At 45.8% G+C, this 14043-nt stretch overlaps 1 protein-coding gene across 7 annotated transcripts in view; it reads left to right on the top strand.

Moving 5' to 3' along the window:
- Window positions 1-658: 658 nt before the first annotated feature.
- Window positions 659-14043, top strand: part of LRCH3 (leucine rich repeats and calponin homology domain containing 3) — a 127166-nt gene continuing 113781 nt past the window's right edge. For 2 of the 7 annotated variants that reach the window (XM_053313254.1, XM_053313256.1), the window contains exon 1: window positions 659-1076. In XM_053313254.1, the coding sequence (XP_053169229.1) occupies window positions 794-1076 (283 nt within the window). In that variant the 5' untranslated portion in view covers window positions 659-793. The remainder of the gene's footprint in view (window positions 1077-14043) is intronic. The other 5 variants (XM_053313257.1, XM_053313251.1, XM_053313255.1 and 2 more) reach the window with 3 other exon arrangements.

Below are 14043 nucleotides of genomic sequence, written 5' to 3'. Positions count from 1 at the left end.
CGGTACCCGATAGCCATGCTGGCATCCTCCTGAACTGAGTGGAACCTTTCCTCCTTTTGGGTATACAATCTAACTGGGCTTCTAGTATTGTGGTTTTGAGTAAACTCCATGCACTCTGGAGCGAAGTGACTCTCCTGATTTCCCCCCTCAGCTTTTTTTTCACCATACTCCTCATTTTGGAGAAGTTTCCTCTTCTGAAAGTCAAAATGTCTGTGTTAGACATCCCTGGTGATTCTCTCCCCGCATATATGCTGAATTTGATGGCACTGTGGTCACTGTTCCCTAAAGGGTCAATGACCCTGACATCACGCACCAGGTCCTGGGTGTCACTCAGAATTAGATCCAAGGTCGCCTTCTCTTTGGTTGGTCCCATCACCCCTGCCGAAATATACTGGGAAGGACGTGAGTTGTTGCAGTCAGTGCTACCTCTAAGAAGAGAGATTCCTAGATGTTTGACTACACCTCCCAGAATCCCCAAACAAAAAGCCTTTGCACCTGGGGATTCTGGGAGTCGTAGTCAAGATCTGGAAATTCCTCTTTGCTGCAGACTTTGTTGTGCCCATTCCCGCACTAGCCTCCTCAGCGCTTTCCTCCTCCTCAGCTCCACTCGCGCAGGCGCTCTCCCGCCCGTTGTCACCGCCCTCTCCCCCACTGCTCATGTAGCGCAGGCGCAGACGCTCTGCTTGGTGGCTGCTTCCTCCCTCCCCGCCTCTCGCTTTCCCCTGCCGGAGCGGCTTGTGCAGAGCATGCGCGGTGGGCCAGAGCCGCTGAGGGAGGCGAGGGGGGTGGGGAAATGGCGGCCGCGGTGTTGGCGGCGGCGGCGGCAGAGGGCGGCTGCTCGGGCGGCAGCGGCGGCTCCGGGGCGCTTATGGCGGGAGGCGCGGCCCTGGCTGCCGGGGGCTGCCACGGTGGCGGGGCCGGCGCTGGGGCCGGCCCGTCGTCGTGGACGCGCTCCTTAGAGCGGGCGCTGGAAGAGGCGGCGGCCAGCGGCGCCCTCAGCCTGAGCGGCAGGAAGCTGAGGGACTACCCGCGGAGCAGCGCCGCCAGCCACGACCTCAGCGACACCACCCAGGCCGGTGAGCCCGCGGGGGGGCAGGCTGGAACTTGCGGGGCGGGGGGAGGAAGGCTGGGTTCCCCGAGAGCAAGCCCCTCGGGCGCGGGGGGAGCTGGGGGGGGCACTCTCCGCCCGCCCGCCCGCGTCCGAGGCTCTTGTCGGCGGCAACCTGCTTCTTCCTCTAGGCACCAGTAGTGCTGGGCGTTTCTGAGGCTGGGCTTCCTTCTGTGCCGGGCTCCTGCTGCGGGGGTGGGGGGTCTTGGCAAGAGAGCCGTTTCTTCCCCCCCTACACCAGTGGGGATGGAGACACACACATCAGCGCTTGGGACGGGGCGGGGTGGCTTTTGACAAGCCTCGGTGTACCTAAAGGAGTGGGATAATACTTGCTGTGTTTTTGCCGTGGCTTTAAGAGGGGCTTGGACAGATTCACGGAGAACAGGTCTGTCAGTGAGTGGCCACTAGCCGTGATGGTTATAGGCCACCTCCAGCCTCAGAGGCAGGATGCCTCTCAATACCAGTTGCAGGGGAGCAACAGCAGGAGAGACAGGGCATGCAGATACCTCTTGCCTGTGAGCTCCCCAGAGGCATTTGGTGGGCCTCTGTGGGATACAGGATGCTGGACTGGATGGGCCGCCCTGGGCCTGATCCAGCAGGGCTGGTATTATGTTTTTAAGTTAGACAGCCCCTGCCCTGAGGGGATGGAGCTGCTCTGGGAAGAGCGTCTGCTTGCATGCAGAAGGGCCCAAGTTCTCTGGCATCTCCAAGATCTGTCTGGGGGAGACTCCTGCCTGCAAGGTGATGGAGATGCCACTGCCAGTCTGTGTAGATAATACCGAGCTAGATGGACAAATGGTCTGACTCAGTATAAGGTGGTTTCCTATGTTCCGATGATTGTTCAAAACATATGAACAGCCTTTCCACTAGAAGGATGCCAAAAGGGGTGTACACCCCCCCCAACCCCCGTTTGAAATATTATATACCACCTGGAGACATGAATTGAGGCATTATATAAATCCATAAAATAAATATAATATAAAACAACATTAATAAAATCCATCTTCCACACCCCCAATATATTCTTAGTGTATTCACATGTTATGTTTAGCACACAGTCTGTGTATGTAGAGTATATGCACATACAGCTCTGTACGTACAGTTATACATTCACGTTAAAACAAGTGTGTGTACATATACTGTATATGTACAGTGTAATGTCTGAATAGTGCTTAGGTGTCCTTGAGGTACAGTGGAGTAGGGTGGAAATACAATATTGGTCTGTCTGGACCCCCACCCCTGCACATACAACCGTGCACTTGATAGAGAATTGTAATGCACATGTAGGTTGGGAGGTTCCTGCTGGAGAATAGGAGGCAATATATGAGCTGGCAAAAGTGATTCTGGATCCAGAGTTATTTGGGAAATGACAAAAGCAAGTCCTTTTGGTCCCATGAATAGGGAGAATATGGACATTGGAGATGATTTTCATCCTTCAGAACATGCTCATCCTTTTTCATCCTTCAAAAACGTGCTGCAATGTGAGCTTATAAGATATAGTTGTATGTTGTGCAGTTGAATGTTCCACTCTAAATATGGGCTTGGCAAGTTTAGTCTCTCGTCCCGTCCCGTCCCCCCCATTGGTAACTGCCAATTTCCCAGAACGCTTACACAAGCAAATAAAGAGAGCCTGAGTATGGAAGCCAGTATTTAAGATGGGTAAAATAATGCAGAGTGTGTTACGTATTTACAGCTGTGGCTAAATGAGCTGTCAAACTGGACTCTGTGGGATGAACAGAATGCAGGTGGACTTGTATGAATAGTTAAATAGCCAAGAAGAAGGGCATTCAGTGACTGGAAGTACAATGTTTACTTGGTATGATTTGACATGTGATTATGATTAGATTTGTTTATTGCAAATATAGTAATGAGTCAGCTTTGTGAGTTTTAATCTCTATTGTCAGATGGAGTCAAACATTACTGTCCATGGCTGCAGTTTCTGAAACTAATACAGTTTTGTTGAAAAGCTTCATATATCTTTTCAAAAATCAGATTGCTTCAGGAAAAAGATGCAGTTGGAAGGGTTTTGGATGCGAGTCTGGGATACCTGGGTTCAAAACTAGTTAAGTCATCTATGGATTTGCTGGATGACCTTGGGCAGGTCAATATTAAGTTGTGGATAATGGTGATTACATGAGAGGGTTGATCAACTTAAAAAGTTACAACACACTTTTCATGTGAAAGATACTGTAGAAATGGTGGTGATAGTATAACTAGTCACATACTTGCTGTGGTATTATTGAAGTTCTCTTATTTTTTGGGAGATTCCAGAAACCTGAGTAAGAGTAATGTTTGAGAAATCAAATTCTGCTTTTAAAATATTAAATCTACATGCCTTTTGGGAGGGAAACCTTATTTGTGCTTTCCTTCAAATCCTCAAAGCACTTTAGATATATTCTCAGTAGTCCTGAAAACACTGTAAGATAAACCAGAATGTATCCCCCAGTTAGTGGTTAGGGCTGAGGATGAGTGAGAAGAGCTCGCCTAGGGCCACTTAGTGAGTTGAGCTGGCTGAGCTGAGATTTGATCTGGGACTTTCCGGTTCATAGCTGATGCTCTTAATGACTACTGCATTTTGAAAATGTGACTTAATGTGCATCCTAAAATTCAGAAAACAAATGCAATGAGTGTTTAGCTATGATCCTCAACATGCTTAACTGAAAGCAAATTTCACTGAAGTCAGTGGTATTTAGGCTACCAATTAAATGTGCTCGGGATGGAGGTACAGATTGTCTGCCTTCATTAATTCTGACTTCATCAAATATTTGGCTCCAAGTTTGAACATTTGCATTTAGTAGTACTCTATCTATCTATCTGTCTGTCTGTCTGTCTGTCTGTCTGTCTGTCTATCTATTCGATTATATGATGGAATTATAGCTTAAAATCCATTCTTGTCTGTTCTCATTCCTTCCAGATCAATAACTGCTTATGTTTTCTTGTTCACTGTGCTGTTTAAACATAATATAATGTACATGTCTACACACATCACCTCTTCCCCATTTTTAAAATGTCTGTTGTCATTAATGTTGCACAGTGTGACGTGAGATTGGGGGTGGTGACTGGGAATCGCCTTTCGTGAGAATTGGCACCAAGCAGTTTTGCCATCTTCTGCCCTCACACTTTACTGCTAACAATCTATATATATAATTCCGTAAGGCATACCCATGGCTAATCTCGTGTGTGGTAACTCTCGCGAGAGTTCATGAGCAAAAGCACCATGATGATTGAGCAGTGGAGATTCCATATGCAGATAGGCAGGAAGAGCCTGTGATGGTTGAGGTCAGTTGGAATGCAACTATTACTGGTTGGAAGATGTTGTTGATTGTAGAGGAGAGGAATCTATATATACTAGCTGGGCCAGGCACAGAGCATCTGCACCTCTAGTTCTCCCTGCCCCTGCCGTTGTCTCCTCCCTCCCTCCCCTGCCTCTTTGCTGTTTTCACCCACCGGCACACACACACCCTGCTCGCCCACTGCTGTTATGTTTCCTTCCTTCCTCCACCCACCTGCTGCTGTTTCCTTCCTTCCTCCACCCACCTGCTGCTGTTTCCTTCCTTCCTCCTATCGCCTGCCTGCCTGCCACTGTTTCCTCTCCGTTCGGCCATCGTGCCATTGTTTTCCCAGCTGGCTATTGGCCAGCCACCGCTACTAACTCCTGGGCCCTCTGTCCATCTGGCTGCCACCCCCATTTATGCGCGCTACCTGTGGTTGCCTTTGAAGATGACCCGGAAGCTTCCTTTAGTCCAGAATGCGACAGCCTACCTGCTTATGGGCACTAGGAGATATGATAGTGTGACACCTCTCTTGCGGTCGCTGCATTGGTTCTCTATTTGCTTCCGGGTCCAATGCAAAGTGCTGGTTCTCACCTTTAAAACCCTTCAGGGCTTAGCACCTGCTTACCTTCAGGACCGCCTCTGCTGGCCAGTTCTGTTCCATCCTGTGAGGTCTTCTCAGGTTTCCCTTCTTTCGGTCCCTGGTCTCAGATAGGTCCGTAGTATGAGGGCCCTTGGAAGGGCTTTCTCTGTTGCCACCCCTTCACTTTGGAATTCTCTTCCCTGCCCCAGATTTAGTCTGCCTCCTTCCTTTCAGCTTTTAAGATCTTATTGAAGACGTTTCTTTTCTGCCATGCCTTTGCCCTTTAAATCTCTCCCCCCCCCTTTTAAATCTCGGATGTTGTTCTTGCCTTGTCTGCCGCCCTGAGTCTGTGGATTGGGTGGTATATTAAATATTTTAATAAATAATTTTTTCCCCATCACTATCCTATCCGGTAGCTCTCTGAACTCACGAGAGCTGCCACACATGGGATTAGTCACAGGTATGCCTTAGTGAATTTTACACACACGCACAAACAGTAGGTCTGCCAAGAGAGAGGTCGTGAGGGAGGAATTAGCCCCCTCAGGAGAAGGAGGCTTCCATTGTGTGAATTAGATGAGGAAACAAGATGAACAAGATCTGTTAACTCAGGGAGGGAGGGAGAAAACATGAAGGGAGGGGGAAGAAAGAGTGGGGAAGAGCGATTGGAGGAGAGAGAAAGAGAGAAAAAGGAAGGCAGGGCAAGGGACAAGCCTGAGCCTGTTAGCGGCCTGAGGGGAACAAGCGGCCATGGTGGCACCTATTGGCAGAACAAGGAAGGGCCCAGTCAACCGCTGCTGCTGTTTGGGGCTAAGGAGGCCATTGGCTGAGGCATGCAGGCAAGGGACGGGCTCAGGCCTGTCAGCGGCCTGAGGGGAACAAGAGGCCGTGGTGGCAGCAAGCAAGGGCCCAGTCAACCACTGCTGCTCCTGTGGGGAGGAGCAGGAGCGGGGCGGTCTCTGGGGATAGGGGGCTGCAGCTTGGCCAATAGGCACCAGTAATGTTGCCTCCACGATTAAGAGGGGTGAGGGGGGTGGAAGCAACCAGATGGAGGAGGAGGAGCAGGAGTGAGGGTGAGGTGAGGGTGGAGAGATCTCTTGAGGTGAGGGGGGCAGTGGCAGGGGGTGAGGGGAGCAATCAAGTACTAGCGTGCAGATGCTCTGCATGGGTTAAGCTAGTATCCTCTATAATAAAGAGCTTGCGTGTAATCCTGTGTCTTTGTGGCCCGTGTCTTTCTCGGCTGTTCTGGGCATGCGCGGAGCGCATGCCCAGAATGTCCGAGAAAGATACGGCCGCAGAGACATGGCGGCCATGTTGGGTCCTGGTAAGCGGCGGCAAAGCAGCAGGGATGACGGGGAAGCAACAACGGGACGACGGGGAAGCGATGGCAGCGGCGAAGCAGCAGGGATGACGGGGAAGCGACGACGGGCAAGAGGGAGTGGGGGAGGGGGGAGGTGCAAGAGGGACTGCGACAAGAGGGTGAGAGGGAGAGGAGGGTGAGATAGAGGGGTGGGAGGGGGAGGGAGGGCAAGAGATTGGGGTAGGAGGGAGGAGAAGAGAGGCAAGAGTGTGGGGCCAGAGGAGGCGGTGGGCCCGGCTGGGTGGAGGAGGATGCGGTGCGGCCGAGGCGGTGGCGAAGCCGGGCGGGGGTGCGGAGCCGGACAGTGAAGATGGCGGGGGCGGACGGCACTCTTGGCGGCGGCGGAACTCTCCCCTACTAGCGCCCATTATTTTAATGGGCTTGAAAACACTAGTACTTAATAAAATAGTGTGATGTTTGTATGGAACGGACGGAGGTATAAAACAGGAAATGTTCTTTTGTTTTAAGAGGGAGTTTGCTGTTGGCATGAGAGAAGGGTTGATGATAAGGTCCTGTTCTAATCTTTTTATTCTTGAGAGTTTTTGAAGTTGGATATTACAAAATAGAAATAAAAACCCACCCTGTGCTGGCAGTAAGAAGAAAACTAAGAGACTTGTGCCATGAAATATCTTCCCCGGGCATAAATAGAAAACATGAAAATGCTTTCAGTTATAGTGAACAATAGGGAGACTTCCCCCTCTTTTTCTCCCCCTTAAAAGCCTATTTGGAGATGGTGGTGAGAGAAATCCATATAGGCCTGGATAAATAAATGGAAGACAGGAATGTCAGTAACAGTTACTAACTGTCACTTAGCTAAAACAACGGTCAATGCTTTGTCATGCATAGTGTATATACCTGTTAACTGTGAATTAACAGGGAATGGAATTAGGCCTTATACCCCATTCTTTCTCCTCCTTTATCAAGTTTTATTTTGTCTGTCTTAAATTGCAGCCCTCTGTGTAAAAATCATATTAGGCTCTGTATGGCACCTAGTACACCGATGCAATGAGAACATGCAGTTGTAGTAATGTAGCATTTTAGTAGCACATTGTGGTTAATGAAGTATTTTTGTTCACACAAGCTTATGTGGTTTTTCTTTTTCACATAAGTGCTCAATCCACTGTCAGGGTGCATTATTTAACATTTTTATCTGCTTTATTATCTTTAAAACCACCCCAGGCAACTATAGAACAGGCTTGTTGGTAGCCACTCACCTAACTGGATACTCTGAAGTAAACTCATTGCCTTTTTCAGAATAAAGGTCGGCACAAAGCCCTATCAAGTTAGCAACCCTGTAATTAATTTGAAGGTGTCCTTTTCAATTTCATCTGTGGTGTCACAGACCTTTCTATCCTTCCTCCACAGAGCTCAGAGTGGCATACATGAGTTTATCCTATTTTATTTTAACCATGGTGTAGGTCAGACTGATAGCCCTCTTCAGACATTATTTGGAGCAGTGGTGCTCATGGTTACAGTACTAAAAGCAGATAGAAAGTTCCCAATTGGCACTGTTACTCCCTCCTGCCAGTCAGCCATTCACTCTTACAGCATCTTTTGTGTGAAGAGGGAAGCACCATAATGATGATGCCTGAAGCAGCAGCCATCAGTTACCTCTTCACACAAACGGCGCTGTAACTGTGAGTGTCCAGCTGGAGTGGGTGAGTGCCAGTGCCAGGATAGGACTTCCTTCCTACTGCTTTCGGTGCTGTAACTGAGCACTACTGCCCCAAATAATGTCTGGAGAGGGCTAAGGCGACTTGTTGAAGGCCACTGATTTATACCCATGTCTCCCTGGTTCAAGTCCAGCATTCTGACCACTACACCACATTGGCTCTGCAACCATCTTGTTTCTATTTCTACGTTTAATCAACCAGTGATGTATAAAAATCAGTTCTTATTACCGTTTGGTAGAAATTGTATACATTAATAGCATTTGTACAAAATCAGCAGCAGCTTGAATGATTCATTTCTAGAACTATAAGCAAGCGTGCATTTTGTTCCTTTATTATCGATTTCGTTCACTTATACTTTTTGAACAGTCTGTGGGAATTCTTGTCACATGGGCTTACATCTGTTATAATTAATAATTCCATTGTAATTGTTTAAAAGTTCACATAAATAGAACATTTGCTTCATATATTACCATAATGATGAAATGTGAAATAATCGGGGAGGCTCAGGAGGTTAGTTTGTTTTCCTTTGTAGATAGTTGAAGGATATGGGGTTCTTCCCTTTCCCCCCTGTGTGGATACAAAATCACATTTTAACTGGTAAACTAAAACAAAGCAGCTTGCAGGCTGTGCTGGGCTGGATGGGGTAAACAAGCTGAAATTTAATCCAAATAAGACGGAAGTGCTCTGGGTTGGTAAAACTGATAATCTGAGTAGTGAGGTAAATCTGGTCTTGGTCAGGGTCATGCTAACCCTGAAAGACAAAGTATGCAGCATGGGGGTGCTTCTGTACACAATACTGTCCTAGGAAGCACAGGCAGTGGCTGTGTGCAGAGATGCCTTTTACCAGGTACAATTGGTACACCAGCTCTGACTCAGAAAAGCCAGACCTGAGCTTAGTCACTCATGCTTTGGTGACATTCAGATTGGACTACCGCAATGCACTTTACTAGGACTGCCCATGAAGTTAGTTTGGAAGCTTCAGCTGGTTCAGAACACTGCCGCAAGAATGCTTGTGGGTGCGAGCTGTTTCACAACTGTGGGACCCATCCTGTGCAGCTTCATTGGTTGCCAGTTTGCTTCCAGGCTAGATTCAAAGTGTTGATCTTGACATTTAAAGCCTTATACAGTTTGGGGCTGGGGTACTGGAAGACTGCATTCACCCATATGAATCTATCTGGGAATATGAAGAAGTTGGAAGATTGCTGAAAAATGGCTGGTTAATAAGCAAAACTAAAATATGTGGACCTCTGCTGGGGTGCCAGTGTAATAAAACACCCTCTGAAAAGTTACCCTGTTCTCTTTTGAAAATTATGGGGTGTCTTATTCTGGCAACTCTTCTTCAGTGACTGCTTTACTCAGAGTGCAAAATGCTTCACAGATCTGGTGTGGATAATAGTTCTTATTTGACATCAGGAGAACTGAGGTCAAGAGACTGACTTGTCAATGGTTAAGCTCCAGTTGAATTAAGGCCTCCAAGTCAAATACTAGAACGGCTAGCTTTTTGGCTCTTCTGAAGAGTGAGCTGTGAGACTTAATAGTAAATGGAAACAAAAATAAAGAGATCTAGAAGCAAAAACGTGGATGTTACAAATACTTGCAAATATTTACTTGGATTTTCAGCCCATCTTCTAAAGGAGGTATGCTTATCTAATCAACCCAGCTTGTAATCCTTTATAAATCTCTGGGCATGAGGTTAATTGACATTTTAAGATGTTGGTTCATTAATAGCCCTATAATAAACAGCAAAGGGCTGTGATAAGAAACTACTTTGATTAGTTGTTTCTCACATTTTTTGAACTGTTTAAGCATTTTACTATTGTTTACAAGATGGTATTACAAGCTCAGTGGCTCCTTACCATTTCCACAACATTCTAATATTCGAGACAGAGGGGAATCCCTGCCATTCGGAACCTTTATGTTCCTTTCTTGCTGCTGGGTTGTGAGGTGTCCAAGTAAAATACTGAAAGTTGGTTCTATTTATTTGCTTGTGAAAAGTACTTTTTTGTCAGTTGAAGTCACATCTTTGACTCTTAAAAATTGTAAAGATGTCATTTACCCCCTCTTTATAGAGAGTCTTTGATGCAAGCATTTTCTGAAGACACTTACACCTTATGGGTCCTCACTGTGTGTTTCAGCGGATTTGTGCTGACTTGCATCTTAAATTGGGCAGAATCTGCACAGATGGTTAAGGGTAATGGTAGCGGTGGATAAAACTGTAATCAATTTAGTAATAGAAGGTTGGACAAAGTGGATTTTAAAAAAGATTTGGAGAAGCTACGTTTTTGACATATGGCAGGCTCTGTTTTAAGCACAGTATTTTAATCTGCATCATTTCACACCAAAGTAGGGCACTCCATTTGCAACTTAAAATGCTCTCCTTCAAGCATGTTTGTGTGGTGACTTCCTCTGAAGTAGTACGGTGCAGTTAGATAAGAAATGCAACTGCCTGTTGACAAAACACTGGATCTGACAACACAAAGGGAATGAAGTGGAAAAGGTTGATGAATCCTGCAAGAGAGCTTTCAGGGTGGATGAGCAATTACAGACTACAGAAAGGAGAGGGAGGGGTGGATTAGGGGTGGAGTAGTACTGTATGTTAAAGAAGGGATAGAATTGAACAAGCTAGAAAATCTAGGAGGACCGGAGTCTTCCCCAGAAACATTATGGGTGACAGTACAAAGACTGAAAGGAAATGTGTTACTAGGGAAGTTCTATCATCCTCCGGATCAAAACACTGAGAGTGACCTGGAGTTGGAGAAGCAAATCAGAGAGATGTCAGAGACTGCAGTGTAATAACTGGGCAAATTCACATGCGGGTATTGAAAGAGAGGCCAAATTTCTAGACATGCTAAATGACTGTGCCTTAAAACAGAAGTTTGTAGAACCAACCAGATAAGGTGACCTTGGACTTACTCATGAATGATGTCCAGGACCTGGTGCAAGATGTTAGAGTTGCAGAACCATTAGGGAACAGTGCCTATAATGTGATCCAGCTAATATGCAAGTGCAGCATTGCCAAGGAAATCCTAACGCAGATGCATTCAACTTCAGAAGAGGAAACTTCTGGTAAAAGGAAGACTGGTAAAAAGGAAGCGGAAAGGGAAATTCAGGAGGGTCAAATCATTCCAGAAAGCATGGAACTTATTTAAAACCACAATACTAGAAGCTCAGTTGGAATGTATACCAAGAGGAGAAAACATACTACGGTACTAGGTCTAAGAGGATGCCAGCGTGGCTAACAAGAAGAGTCAGGGAAGCTATAAAAGGGAAGAAGACTTCCTTCAGAAAATGGAAGTCCTACCCAGATGATGAGAACAGGAGGGAACATAAACTCTGGCAAAAGAAATGTGAGGAGACGACCAGGGATGTAAAAAGTGAGCTGGAGGAATGTATAGCTAGATGTGTCAAGGGGAATAACAAACACTTTAAATATATCAGCAGCAGAAAACCTGCCAGAGAGGCGGTTGGACCCTTAGATGATGAGGGTGTGAAAGGGATTATTAAGGAGGATAAGGAGATTGCAGAGAAGCTGAATGAGTTCTTTGCGTCTGTCATCACAGCGAAGAAAACTGACCATATACCCTCTCCCAAAATGAGCTTCTCAGTCTTGGAGGCTGAAGAACTGGGCCAGATTGAGGTGATGAGAGAGGATGTTCTAAACTGTCTTGAGGAACTAAAATTAACAAATGGCCAGGCCTAGATAACATCCACTCAAGAGTTCTAAAGGAACTCAAATGCTAATCTGACAGCAAAAACGTGTAACTTGCCCCTAAAGTCAGGTTCTATAACAGAGGACTGGAAAGTAGCTAGTATAACTTCCATTTTCAAAAAGGGATCCAGGAAACTACAGGCTGGTTAGCTTAACTTCTGTGCCGGGTAAATTGATGGAAAGCATACTTAAGGATGAAATTACTAAACAAATAGAAGAACAGGCCTTGCTGAAGGAAAACCAGCATGGCTTCTGCAAGGGCAAGTTTTGCCTCACTAAACTTTTGGAGTTTTTTTAGAGTGTCAGCAGGCATGTGGATCAAAGTGATCCGGTTGACATAGTATACTTGAAGTTCCAAAAAGCTTTTGACAAAGTTCCTCACCGTAGGCTTATAGCAGTCATGGGATAAGAGGACAGGTTCAGTTGTGGATTGGTAACTGGTTGAAGGACAGGAACCAGAGGATAGAAATAAATGGACAATTTTCACAATGGAGGGAAGTAAAAAGTGGGGTCCCCCAGCAGTATTCTCTCTAATTGTTTTAATCTGTGTGCAGAATGAGTTTTGTTCTAGGCGGGAGTATCAAGGCCGTGTGCGCACACATGCATTCAGAATGGGGCCTTCCTGATTCAACCTGAGAGGTATCTAAAATTAACTCAGCAGACATCTCCCTTGGAGGGAACACTGTTTCCCAGGGATCTGTATTGGGATCAGTGCTCTTTAACTTGTTCATAAATCTAGAAATTGGGGTAAACAGCAAAGTGGCCATATTTGCAGATGACACTAAACTATTTTGGATAGTTAAATCCAAAACAGATTGTGAGGATCTCCAAAAGGATCTCTCCAAACTAGGGGAGTGGTCGACAAAATGGCAAATGCAGTTCAGTGTAAGCAAGTGTAAAGTGATGCATATTGGGGCAAATAACCCTAGCTTCACCTATACACTCATGGGATCTGAGCTATCAGTGACTGACCCGGAGAGAAATCTTGGGGTCGTGGTGGACAGCTCATTTAGAGTGTTGATTCAGTGCACAGTAGCTGTGAAAAAGGCAAATTTCATGCTGGGGATCATTAGGAAGGGGATTGAAAATAAAAATGCTATTATAATGCCTTTTATATAAATCTATGGTGCAGCCACATTTGGAGTAATGTATGCAATTCTGTTCACCATATTTTAAGAACAACATTGTAGAACTGGAAAAGATGCAGAAGAAGGCAACCAAGATGATCAGGGGCCTAGAGCACGTTCCTTATGAGGCAAGGCTACAACACCTGGGGCTTTTTAATTTTGAAAAAAGATGGCTGTGGGGAGACATGATAGAGGACTATAAAATCATGCATAGTGTTGAGAAAGTTGATATAGAGAAAATTGTCTCTCTCACACATAACACTAGAACCAGGGGTCATCTCATGAAATTGATTGCCAAGGACCAACAAAGGGAAGTACAGCCACCCCTCACCAACCAACCACAGGCATCTTAAATAAATAATTATGAAAAGCTGTGTTAGACTCTGTGTGGTGGCTCTAACTAAGAGAAGCCAGTGAGCCAGACAGCCCAAGGCAAACTTTCTTCATGCAGCAGTAAGTGTCACATTGATTTCAGTGGGAATTAATTGCCAAATAAGTATGCACAGGATTGTAGTCATAGTAGTTCTGCCAATACAATGTAAGACTTGTTCATAAAATCATAGGAGACGGCCTTAAACCAAAGCAGGCCATTAAACCAAATCAGTATTTTCTGCCAGTATTGACTGGCAATGGCTCTCCGAGGTTTCAGGCAGGAGCCTTTCCCAGGAATTGGACCTGGGATCTTCTGCATGCAAAGCACATATTCTACCACTAAGCTATGGCCCCATCCCCCATCATGGGAGACTTGGCTTTAAATCCTAGCTGCATAAACCCATTGGGTTGGTTTGAACAATATTTGGCCCTAGATCTAGTTCCCTGCGCGAGTTCGAATCCCCATTCAACCATGAAACTCACTGGGCAATTCTGGGCCAGTCATGTATCTCTCAGCCTAACTTACTTCACAGGGCTGTTGTGAGGATAAAAATAAGCATGTACAGTGCTCTGAAGTCCTTGGAGGAAGAGCAGGATATGAATGTAATAAATAAATTTATTTTAATTAAAATAATTTTCTTCACAGAGATGTGCTAGAACATAGTGGAAAACAGTCTAAAATTGTGCACTATGGTGGTGCAATAAGAAGAGTTCCAGTGCAGAATTAAAAGTTTTGTGTTTGTATTATAAATGTTTACTGCTGGATAACGAACTAGCAACTTAATTCTGGTGTCCCCCTCTTTCATTATTAACTAGTAAAATGCGTATGACAGATGGAGGGG

The sequence above is a fragment of the Hemicordylus capensis genome, chromosome 3 (genome assembly GCF_027244095.1).
Source record: "Hemicordylus capensis ecotype Gifberg chromosome 3, rHemCap1.1.pri, whole genome shotgun sequence".
Lineage (NCBI taxonomy): Eukaryota > Metazoa > Chordata > Lepidosauria > Squamata > Cordylidae > Hemicordylus > Hemicordylus capensis.
Note: the sequence above shows the minus strand (reverse complement) of the source record. Positions and strands in the feature narration are given on the sequence as shown.